Source organism: Pelodiscus sinensis, chromosome 10 (genome assembly GCF_052426305.1).
Source record: "Pelodiscus sinensis isolate ZL-2025 chromosome 10, ASM5242630v1, whole genome shotgun sequence".
Lineage (NCBI taxonomy): Eukaryota > Metazoa > Chordata > Testudines > Trionychidae > Pelodiscus > Pelodiscus sinensis.
This window is the reverse complement of record NC_143061.1, coordinates 32304549-32317105: the sequence shown is the minus strand read 5'-3', so window position 1 is coordinate 32317105 and position 12557 is coordinate 32304549. Positions and strand designations below refer to the sequence as shown.

Genomic DNA, 12557 nt, shown 5'->3' with positions numbered 1-12557 from the left:
GCAACTAAAGAACACTTTCTTGTAATAAGAAGAGTTTAAATTAACATGCACCGCGGAACAAAGAATAGTCAGTTTTGGCATTTCAGTAGAAGGCACCTGCTGGAACTGCATTTATTAGTGGAATTTACTTTCCCTACGTGTGGGCACATTTTGGCTTCCATTGAAATCCATGGAAGTAGGATGGGCCTATAGAATCTGATTCTATACCAGCTGGAAGTCAACCAAAGCTTTCCCGTTGACTTCAATGACTGCTGAACTTAGCCTATAATGAGGAACTAAGTTTAGACATTAACAGTATTTTTTCTGCTTAAATCCTCATATTAATTACAAATATAGGAACCAAGCCAGATTTTAAATATAACAGCATTATCAAAAGAAATATCACACTTTACATTCTTTAATGGTCATATCTCAATAACATCCTTCAGCTTGCTAAATCATGATCTTTCAAACCACAAATCATGATCTTTCAAACCACAAATCATGCTTGTGAGAAAAATCGACAACAAAAGTCCTCCAAAATGCTTCTACAGCAAAAAATTCAACTTGTGTGAAGGATATCCTACTGGATCAAAAGAAGAAATATAAGGATTTTTGTTCATGGTTCCCATATAACAATTCAATGTAAGGTTCCTAGCCAAAGCAGAGCTGTATTTTGTTGATTTAAACTACTTTGGAAGCCAGCATGAAGTTACTGGGTACTTCACAAAGATGATCATAACTTACAGTAAATTATACAGCAATATAAAGCGCACCTTTAAATTTGGTTTGCATAGAAAAATATTTGGCCCTTTCATTCTTTAAGTATAAGATTTTTGAACTTTGCCAGCATATAAAAGATTCCACAGCCACAATACTGAATTAAAACCAACACAACAATCTAACAGAATGTACACACACATACTACAATAACTGTACTGGAGTGTAAAGCAGACAGGATATTTTGGGAAGAGTCAAATGTAAGATACTGTTGTGTGCCTCAACCACAATGTACTGTAAATGAACTACTGAAAACCGTGGATGTAATAATTTATCAGGGAAAAGTGACATGTTTTGTAATGAATTATGTTTTTTAGATACTTTGCTTCTGTTGGATTAATAAGAGCCAGATATGATATCCATATTCACTCTGAGTAATATCTTACACCAGGAACAGTCAAAGACTACTCATCTACTCATTGACTAAGGTGCTTCTGAATGTTAGCAAGGCTATCAGAATCTGTCCCTCAATAATTCAATACCTCCTCCATTTAAACTATTATGTAACTATTCTCTAAATATCTCCTACACAATGGGTGGGCAAAAGGGTCTCCATGGGGCAGATTGGGCCCACCAAGTGGGTTGATCCTGCCTGCGGCAGTCCTGCCGCTCCCCCAGCCCAATCAGGGCCTAGAGACAGAGAGTCAACCCTGGTGGTTGACTAAGTGCTGCATGCCAGAGGTCAGGGAGCAAGAGACTTTGTGCTCTTCCCGCCCCCAGGCCAATCAGAGCCTGGGGGTGAGGGCAAGTGCAAAAAGTCTACTTCCGCCCTAGAGGGGGCTCCTCACTTAAAAGTCAACCACCAGCTGCTGCTCAGCTGGCAGGTGACTACGCATGGTGCTCCCTCACAGGGTGGGGGCAGACTTCGTGTGCTCCCCCCCTACACCCCAGGCCCTGATTGACCTGGGGTCAGGGGGAGGAGAGTGTGAAGTCTCCTCCCACTGCCACGGGTGCAGGTGCCTAGAGGGAACCACCAGCCTTTCAGCAGTTCTCTCTGGGGAGTCGGAGCAAAGACTTCATGTTCTCCCCCACCCATAGACACAGGGTCTGTAAGAGGGGAAGCACAGAAGTGTCCTGGCCCCACTCCTTCTGCCTGAGGCCCCTACCCTTCCAGGGCGGCCCAGGACCACTTCAAAAATTTCTGAAGTGGTCCCCGGTCAAAAATTATTGCCCACCCATTCTACATAAACAGTTACAATACATTCCCACTAGAGAAATGTCACCAACAAGGTATTTTTAGGCTGCAGAAAAGTAAAGTCACTGTTTAAAAAGGAACTCTTCCTTTCTCGTTTCTTCAGTTCATGACCCTCACGGAAATAGAATTCTGAGTATTTATTTTTGCATTTAAAAATAATTTTAAATAAAAAGCTACAGATGCCCTAATAATGCCTATATCTATCCTACATGCAAATTAATGAAGTCAAGTACTGGGTAAAGTAGTATTTAAAATAGTGACAGTTCCACAAGAGATAGATAACATTTTATTATGGATTACATTGGTAAATATACCTTAATAGCACCATTCACTCAATACGTTGAATGGTCCCTCAATGCCAACAATGCAGTAACTTTTTTGTTTTTAAATGAGCAATTAAATTTAGCAGAGAAAAAAATTTAAACACTTAAGACATACTCTAGTCATGACACTTCCAAATATTTTAATTACTATAAATAAATGCTTCATCTGAGACGAGTTTAGACCCTAATCGTGCAAGCTACTTGCACAGAGCCTAGTTGATTTAAAATGAGTAACCAGCTGGCCAATGTATCTGTGTATAGCAGCTTGCAAGATGAGGGTCCTGATCATAAATAATGTGATTCTGCCACCTTTACTAACATAAAATAGAAACTTGCTCAGTCAGTAGTTCCACTGAAGTCTGCTTTGGCAACAGTGTGCTTGGGGGCCGATTTTTGGCACACTTATTCACTTCACACTTGAAAGTAGCACTATGAAATCAGTTTAATCAAAGCTTAAATCTGTTAGTCTATAAAATGCCACAGGATTTACTGTTTTGAACAAAATCAATGTAACTAGGTGCACACTGAGGTGTTACTCAATGTGAAGAAGGATGGCAAAAATCTCATTTTGGTCTACAAATTTAAGATCATTTGACATTTCCTGTGCTAACTAGCATAGATCAAAGCATTTACTGAGCAAGTTAACATACTCCACCATCATTATGTAACCATGCATACTGAAAATTATTAGAGGGCATGCAAAATGTGTCAAGATTATTTTGCCACTGAAGCCTTTCAAAATTAATTAATAATTGGAGTAGCTAGAATTGTGACATAAAAACAACTTTTCTGATCAGCACTCCTAGAGTAGCAATTTTTGTTTACTACTGTTATCTTCAGAAATACAGACACTTCCCTACTGCAAACCTATAGTACTCAGTCGTCATTCTGAGGGTTTTCCTCTAATTCAGGGTTAGATATTGCAAACACTTCTGCAATACACATGGGAACAGTCCACATTGACTTCAGTGGCTCTACTCACAAAACTAGGGATTATTCACATAAATAATTTTTGTTGGGCAATCCTCAGGTTAGGGCAGCAGCCTGCAATTAAGGAGACCCAAATACAAATTCCCTGCTCTGACAGATTTTCAGTATGATCTTGGGCGAGCCATCTGTAGATCAGGACCCAAAAGACTAAAAGGTATCTAGATACATAGCCACCAGACTCTGTAATCTAAATCTCCATTTTAGAAACCATAGCTATCCATAACATTTTTGCAGAGCCCTACAGATGCCATAACCCATTTCAGTGGGTTGTATTAGATGATGAGATATTTACTAAGTACGATACAACAAGAAATGTTTTGACCTCTAAAACTGTGGCATCATTATCCACAGAGCAGGCTAAGTTAATACTGATTTGAACTTTGTCAATTACTAGATATCTGATTTGGACATAAATGGACTTCATGTACTTTTTTTTTTTTTAAAGTTGGAAACAAAAAACTGAGTTTTCTAGAGAGGAAGTTTATTTGTTTTGTTCAACTAGAAATAGCTCCTAGTGTTGTTCTTGTAACTTTAGCTGCGCTAAGCAATGCAATTCTGGTCTGTTAACTATCTGTCTTTTAGTTACTCTTCATGAACATTTGTAATTCTGTATTAATGAAACATTGGCCTTTCTGAGTAAGACTATGTATGTAATTTGACTTGAAATAATAGAGCAAGATAGTATTTGGCAGCCACTTGCCCTCACTCCTGTTACAAATGATTTCTAGTGTAAGTAATATTGATGTTTTGAAAATTTAACATGTCAACTGGTTCTGTTATATACTAAAAATTATATACTGTGCCACAAAATGCCAGCAACTTAGAAATCAAGCTCAAGACTGATAACACAAAAGAGAGATGTGGCGGCTAGGTTCTATTTCTCACTGAGAAGCAAAACATATTTAACAGAAGACAATGAAATATACACAGAAAACCACTAATGGTTAGAACAGGAGTCTGCAGCTAACAAACCTTGTTATATGTCTGGGATTAAGAAACTCAAGGAGCAGCTTCCAAGTCAGAAGTCTTTTAGACTTCAGTATCAATTTTCTTAATATTTGTTAGCCAGGAGCCACTTTTAAACGCCTCCCTCATACAAATAACAGTTTTATAGTCGTATTGTTCAAAATCCTACTTCAGAGATAATACCCTTCCTACCCTATTAGTTAAGTATTCTGTTAGCTGTTAGATTGCTGTACTGTGACCTATTTGTTAAATCTTGAGATCCTACCTCCAACATCCACTCTGAAACACTACTTTCAGTTAATAAACTAAGATCCATAGTAGAGTCTGAATAGCTGTTTTTATGCAAAGCATAGTTGAAATAGAATGAGATGCAATGAGTTTGCCGTATGTAGACACGCTGTGCTAATATATAAAAAAGCAGCACAACACACACACACACACACACACACACACACAGCCTCTGACAGACTGCAATAAATTGTGCACAGAGCAGTTTTGTAGGAAATCGCTAATGGGACTAAAGCCAGAATCACAAGCTAACAAGGCCAGTACTGTCCATATAAAGAAGCTAGAGATGAGGAGTTTCTCACGTCTACAAAGTGTGGTGTACTTCAACACAAGATTTTGTTATATTTCATTATTACTCAAGCTCCCAATAACCTTACCTAACACGGTCTAATCAAATGGGGGTGAGATTTACAAGACTCGTTACTCAAAATGTTCTTTTCTGCACAGTAAGAGAATTAAACTAGTCATTAAAATAACCGTATTATTGCTTGGAACTTTTCAAAATTCTAAGATATTTTTATCACCATGTAAAATCCATCCTGCAGGATAGGACACCTTTCCCATGTAAGATTCAGTTAGAGATGCCTTCAGAAAACTACAGAAAAACAGTGACAAGTGGCTCCTAGGAAACTTAAATGGTATTTTTAGAAATGAGTATCTGACCTCTCTGTCCACTGGTTTGGGGCATACTTTGCTTTTGTTATTGTTTTACACACTAAGAATTAGTTTCTGGCTGCCATTTGCTTCTTGGAAAATTAACAAAATTCAAGCAGCAGAAGATGAACAGGCTTGGAACAAAAGGGAGAGCAGAGCAGTCTGCTAGAAAAAAAATGAATCAATGGAAGTAATTTTGGGTCATTGGTGAGTAACACTATGGGCTCTCTCATGAGCTAGGAAATATGTGGCTCATTAACACCTTGTCATGAGTCTCAGGCTACTGGTGGGAGGAGGGAGAGGAAAGAGAACTGGTTACTTAACAGGGATGGGGAAAGACCTGGGCAAATCTTGTCCCCCATATTAGAAAGATCCTGGCACTGATCATTTGCTAGCCAGTTTAGGTCTCTATTCATGTGTTGCCAGGTACATATGACTCATTATTTACCTGATTCCTAGTCAAGAACCTGAAGATCTTTATATAGTTCCTCCTCTGCAGGAATTGCATGATCAGTAGAAGAAAGAATTATTTCCCCTCCTCACCCACTCCCAAAAAACTGTATCAAAGGTTGAAATGCACTTCATCTTTTTAAAGTCCCCCGTTTCAGCATAAAGCGGTCTGGTAGGGCCAGTCACGCCAGCGCCTGGAGGAGGGAAGCGTGCCTATCGTTCAGAGGGACGCCGCACAGGGGAGTCAGCAGAACACACGTGCCACCGAGTCCGCTGGACCTCCCAAGGCCGAGCTGCTGGTGCTCTTGGAGAGCCTCCCCTCCTCTTCCCTCCCCACACGGGGGCTGAGCGAGCCACCGGAGCGTTTCAAACGTCTCCTCCAAGCACGCTGAGAGAGCCGGGGGGAGGAGGGGGCGGCGGCAGGGGGCCGCTAAACTTTCCAAGGTTCCTTGGAAACTTGGGAGCCCGCGTCGGGCTGAAACAGCCCCAAGCGAAACGCGGCGCTTTCCCCCACGCCGCGGGGAGCGGGAGGGGGACCTGGCGAGCCTGCGGCAACCCAGCCGGACGGGCAGGTCTCCCAGCGGGTCCGGTCCGGAATGAATGAGCCCTGGGGAAGCGCACGCGGAGAGGCTGGAGTCCCCCTCTGCTCACCTGCGGGGATGGGGGGCAGCGCCGTGTCCGCTGTCCGGCCTAGCAGCGGCGCCAGCAGCACGCTCAGCGCCAGCGGGAAGAGGAGGCTGGGGGGCTGCCTGCTGCCGCTCAGCGCCATCTTCACCCCTCCAGTGGGACGCGCCTCCAGCAGCTCCCGTTTGCCCCGCCGCAGCTGGGAGGCGCCGCCGGGCAGGGGCGGAGCGGGGGGAGGGGGAAATGAAGCCCCTCGCAGCCTGCACCCGCCGCCGGTCTCCGCCTCCGCTCAGGGCAAAAGACGAGGGGCCGGCCCGGGCCGCGAGGGGACTTTATGAGCTTGGCGGCAGTGGGAGGCTCCGGGCAGACCCCCAGGAGGGGAAGCGGGAGCCTGCAGCATCCCCGCTATTGGCTGCGAAAGCGGGACTGGCTCGGAGCAGGGCGGTGCGCGGGGGCTGGGGCCGCTCAGAGCCCGGGCCTGCCTCCAGCCCCCACGTGCCGGTTTGCAAAGCGAGGTCGCTGCGCCTGCAGCAGCAGCCGGGCGAGGCGGGCACAGGCGGCCCCGGAGCTGAGGAGGGGGCTGGTGGAAAAGGGACCGAAACCTCCACAGGTGCAAGGGCGCCTGGCAGAGTCGGCCTGGTCTGGTTCGGAGCGGGGTGGCAGATGGGAGGAACAGGAGGACAAAGGCGAAGGGTATCAGCCCCCCTCCCCCCCTCCAGTCCCCGCTGTGAGAGTGGTTGGCAGGGCTGCACGCTTTCATGCAGAGCACTTTGGTGGCAACAGGGATCATTGCTAGCTCAGTTGCCTCTGAAGCGTCATGGGAAGGGATGCATCTAGCGCGTTGTCTTCTCCTCCAGTTGCCCTTAAGAAAGGACCAGTAGGAGTTTCTGCAGGGGTGTTTGCGTAACTCCAATATTAGCTTAGATATCAAACTGCCAGCTTGAGCTCTACGTTTTATCTTGTTTCTGTAAAGCAGTGCTGTCCTGGGGCCCAGACAGTGAAATAGGGCACCGTGTACACTCCCTTTGATTGTACTACTTTGACGAAAAAAATTTAAAAACAACAAATAGTTCTGCAGCACCTTAGAGACTTACAAAAATGTAGATGGTATCATGAGCTATTGGGGGCACAACCCTGAAGTGGGTTGTGCCCACAAACGCTCATACCATCTACAGTTTTTTTGTTAGTCTCTAAGGTGCTGCAGAACTATTCATTTTTAAAAAAAAAAAAATTCAGTTACAGACTAACAGGGCTACCTCTCTGAGACTTCTTTGAAGAAGACAGAGTGCTGATGCATACCTGCAGGAATTTTTTCCCTGATGTATACTAACAAAAAGCAGCACTGCAATAACAGAGGGCTGTTACCAGACAAGCATGATTTTACAGCTGCAATTTAGAATAATCTACCACGTCGATCATTTCTGACAGAATGAGCGTGCATTGATGGACTGATATTTCATACTCAAACCTGAATAGATGCTTCCTCTGTCAGCTGCTCTCTGGAGTGTCACTAGGCCAGAAATCACAGGGAGACCTTAGGCACCAACTGCCACTTCCTTGGACCAGGGGAAAAGGAACCTAGGTCTACTCTCTCCAAAGTGCTCCAGTCGTTAGGGAATAGCCCCATCTTCACTCACTTTATCCCCCTGAATATTTCATTTTTGATAGAGAGTGGAACTGTAGAGATCTGTCTCCAACTATCCCGGAGCCCAAGGGTTGGGCTCTCCTGGAAGGTGGGAGACCCTACAGCTCCTTAACTCTCCCTCTGCATTCTACAGATTGTAGGACACCTAACATTCAACAGCATTCTGCTTCCATCGCTCAACTTTACAACATGTATCACAGCCCAGCCAGCCAATTTCAGCCCTACAACCTATCAGCAGCTTCCAAACTAAGTTAGCTGAGAAGAAAACTGCAACCTAGCAGCATCAGCAAGAAACAACCTTCCAAGATCTCAACATGGATTAGTGAGATGAAAATTAGCTAAAACACTGCCAAACAGAGTGTAAACTTTTGTTAATGATTATAATGGAATATTGAAACACTATTATAACGTGAGATATTTTCTGTTAAAATACTAAATTATTTATGCTCTATGATTTTAGAAAGGAGACGTAGGAGTGATATTTGTAAACAGATATAGTGGGATTTACTGTGGTTTAAAATTAAGACTCATTAACTGTCTCAAGACAGTTATTTGAATGGCTTATGTTAAGTAATTGATTTAAATACTTTTAGTTAAGACTAAATTAAGGTTATTCAGTTTTTCCCCATTTATAAACTGATTAGGTTATCCACAAGAAACAAGCAGGACTTACCTGCCCTTTTATGAAGTTTTGTCCATCTGTAAACTATTTTAATAAACTGATATACTAACACTAGATTCCTAATTTGGGAGATTACAATTCTTTGACCTTCATTTACCAAGGGAAGAATGCCACCACCAGAGGCAGGCCCACTCCGAATGGCATAGACACCAACTCCGTGGGTGCTCTGGGGCTGGAGCATCCACAGGGAAAAAATGGTGAGTGCTGAGCAGCCCCCCATCACTTCCCTTTTCCCCCAGGACTTCCCGCCTGCCTGTGGGCCCCGCAGATCAGGACCTTCCCGTGCCTCCTACCCTCTTCAATCAGCTGTTTTAAAGTATTCTGGAGGCTTAGGTGGAGGGCAGGGGAGGATGTAGTACACACAGGAGGGTGCTGAACTGGGCAGGAAGAGACAGAGTGACATTGAGCGAGCCGTGGGGTCTGAGACAGACCCGGGTATTGAGCACTCCTTAGCATTTATGAAAGTTGCCACCTGTGCTGAATGGTGTAATCTCTGGGCTGGTCTACACTTGAAAATTACCAACCTAGCTATGTCACTCTGAAATATAACAAAAAATCCAACCCCCTCAGTAACATCATTATGAAGCCCTAAAGTCCCTGAGTAGACAGAGGTACGTCAACAGAGACCTAGCTATCACCTGGGAGATGGATTTACTGCAGTAAAAGGAGAAAAGCCTCTATTAAAAGCTTGCAGAGAGACACACAAGAAAATTGTAACTGGAGTCCCTATGTTTGTATTCTGTTTAATACAGGCAGTCCCCGGGTTACGTACGAGATAGGGACCGTAGGTTTGTTCTTAAGTTGAATTTGTATGTAAGTTGGAACTGGCATCCAGATTCAGCCGCTGTTGAAACTGACCAGCAGCGGCTGAATCGGACATGCCTGGAGCAGAGCAGCTGGGGTGCTGCTGGGTTGGTCCTGCAGCGCTGCTCCTCGGCGCAACTGGACCAACCCGGCAGCACCCCAGCTGCTCTGCCCCAGGTGTTCCCAAGTCAGCCGCTGCTGAAACTGACCAGCAGCTGACTACAGGAAGCCCGAGGTAGCGCGGGGGGGCGCTTCCCCCCAGCAGACCAGGGAGATGCGGAGCGGCTTTTCTCACCGCGGAGAACGCAGGCGGTGGGACCGCCAAGACGCGCTGCGGTCCTGCCGCCCGCATCCTCCGCGGCGAGAAAAGCCACTCCGCGTCTCCTTGGTCTGAGCAGCTCTGCCTCGGGCTTCCTGTAGTCAGCTCCCCAGCTGCTCTACCCCAGGCGTCGGCGAGAAAAGCCTGGTCTGCTGGGGGGGGGGGGGCGCACTAGCTGCGCCCCCCCCCCTCCCAGCAGACCAGGGAGACATGGAGCGGCTTTTTTTGCCGCGGAGGATGCAGACGGCGGGACCACCGAGACACGCTGTGGTCCCGCCGCCCGCGTCCTCTGTGGCGAGAAAAGCCGCTCCATGTCTCCCTGGTCTGCTGGGAGGGGGCGCTAGCTCCGCGTCTCCCTGGTCTGCTGGGGGGAAGCACCCCCCGTGCCGCCAGAGGCGGCGACAGTGGGGGAGGCACCCCGCACTAGCGGGGACCCCCCCCATGTTCGTAACTAGGGGTCTGACTTAAGTCGGACTGACGTAACCCGGGGACTGCCTGTATTCTTTTAGGGTGCATCTACACATCAGGGCTTTAACTCAAAATAAGCTACGTGACTTGAGCTACGTCAGTTGCGTAGCTTATTTTCAAATAACTTATTACAAAATTGGGAGCATCTACACAGCACTTATTTTGAAATGGAGCATTCTTCCTCCAACTTCCCTTACTCCTCATACAATAAGGCTACATCTAGACTGGCATGATTTTCCAGAAATGCTTTTAACGGAAACGTTTTCCGTTAAAAGCATTTTCGGAACAGAGCGTCTAGATTGGCAAGTTCGCTTTTCCGCAAAAGCACTTTTTGCGTAAAAGCGTCCTTGGCCAATCTAGACACGCTTTTTTTGCGCAAAAGGGACTTTTGCCCGAACGGGAGCAGCATAGTATTTCCACAAAAAGCACTGATTTCTTACAGTAGGAAGTCAGTGCTTTTGCAGAAATTCAAGCGGCCAGTGTAGAAGGCTGGCAAGTTTTTCCAGAAAAGCGGCTGATTTTCTGGAAAAACTGGCCAGTCTAGACACAGCCTAAGGGTTACAGGAGTCAGAATAAGAAGTGTCCAGCTTGACAGTATTTCGACATTATTTCGAAATAACTACTCTGTAGATGCAGACTATATTATTTCGAAATAAAGCTAGTTATTTTGAAATAATGTTGCTGTGTAGATGTACCCTTACTTAATAAAACGTCATAGTTCATTTTTGTGATTATTCTGCATATTTTAATTGTGGTGTCCCTGAATGCATAGCAAAGAAACTTGGGTGACAAAATAATGGGAGATATCCATGAATTGGCATTAAAAAAGACAGGTGAGATATGGCCCTACTCCTTAACAATTCTTATTTCTCTTATTAGACTTTATCATTTTAGTATACAATTGCATGATACTCAATCTCCTCCCCCTCCAGCATTTTCATAGAATCATAGAATAATAAGACTGGAAGGGACCTTAAGAGGTCATCGAGTCCAGCCCCCCGCCCTCAAGGCAGGACCAAGCTCCGTCTACACCATCCCTGACAGATGTCTATCTAACCTGTTCTTAAATATCTCCAAAGAGGGAGATTCCACCACCTCCCTTGGCAATTTATTCCAATATTTGACCACCCTGACAGTTAGGAATTTTTTCCTAATGTCCAATCTAAACCTCCCCTGCTGCACTTTAAGCCCATTACTCCTTGTCCTGTCCTCAGAAACCAAGAGGAACAAATTTTCTCCTTCCTCCTTGTGACACCCTTTTAGATATTTGAAAACCGCTATCATGTCCCCCCTTAATCTTCTTCTTTCCAAACTAAACAAGCCCAGTTCATGAAGCCTGGCTTCATAGGTCATGTTCTCTAAACCTTTAATCATTCTTGTCGCTCTTCTCTGTACCCTTTCCAATTTCTCCACATCTTTCTTGAAATGTGGCGCCCAGAACTGGACACAGTACTCCAGCTGAGGCCTAACTAGTGCAGAGTAGAGCGGCAGAATGACTTCACGAGTTTTGCTTACAACACACCTGTTGATACAACCTAGAATCATATTTGCTTTTTTTGCAACAGCATCACACTGTTGACTCATATTCAACTTGTGGTCCACTATGACCCCTAGATCCCTTTCCGCCATGCTCCTTCTTAGACAGTCGCTTCCCATCTTGTATGTATGGAACTGATTGTTCCTTCCTAAGTGGAGCACTTTGCATTTCCCTTTATTAAACCTCATCCTGTTTACCTTTGACCATTTCTCTAACTTGCTAAGGTCATTTTGAATTATGTCCCTATCCTCCGAAGAAGTTGCAACCCCACCCAGTTTGGTATCATCTGCAAACTTAATAAGCATACTCTCTATCCCAATATCTACATCATAGATGAAGATATTGAACAGTACGGGTCCCAAAACAGACCCTTGAGGAACTCCACTTGTTATCCCTTTCCAGCAGGATTTAGAACCGTTAACAACAACTCTCTGACTACGGTTATCCAGCCAATTATGCACCCACCTATCGTGGCCCTATCTAAGTTATATTTGCCTAGTTTATCAATAAGAATATCATGCGAGACCGTATCAAATGCCTTACTAAAGTCTAGGTATATAACATCCACCGCTTCTCCCTTATCCACAAGGCTCGTTATCCTATCAAAGAAAGCTATCAGATTAGTTTGGCATGACTTGTTCTTCACAAACCCATGCTGGCTATTCCCTATCACTTTATTACCTTCCAAGTGTTTGCATATGATTTCCTTAATTACCTGCTCCATTATCTTCCCTGGGACAGACGTTAAACTGACCGGTCTGTAGTTTCCTGGGTTGTTCTTTTTCCCCTTTTTATAGATGGGCACAATATTTGCCCTTTTCCAGTCTTCTGGAATCTCCCCTGTCTGCCATGA

General features: G+C 44.8%; 1 protein-coding gene across 3 annotated transcripts in view; it reads right to left on the bottom strand.

Moving 5' to 3' along the window:
- Nucleotides 1–6798, bottom strand: part of PLOD2 (procollagen-lysine,2-oxoglutarate 5-dioxygenase 2) — an 89430-nt gene extending 82632 nt beyond the window's left edge. Inside the window, exon 1 of one of the 3 annotated variants that reach the window (XM_089780835.1) lies at nucleotides 6277–6798. In XM_089780835.1, coding sequence (XP_089636961.1) covers nucleotides 6277–6394 — 118 coding nt within the window. In that variant the 5' untranslated portion in view covers nucleotides 6395–6798. The remainder of the gene's footprint in view (nucleotides 1–6276) is intronic. The other 2 variants (XM_075937669.2, XM_075937670.2) reach the window with 2 other exon arrangements.
- Nucleotides 6799–12557: the final 5759 nt, after the last annotated feature.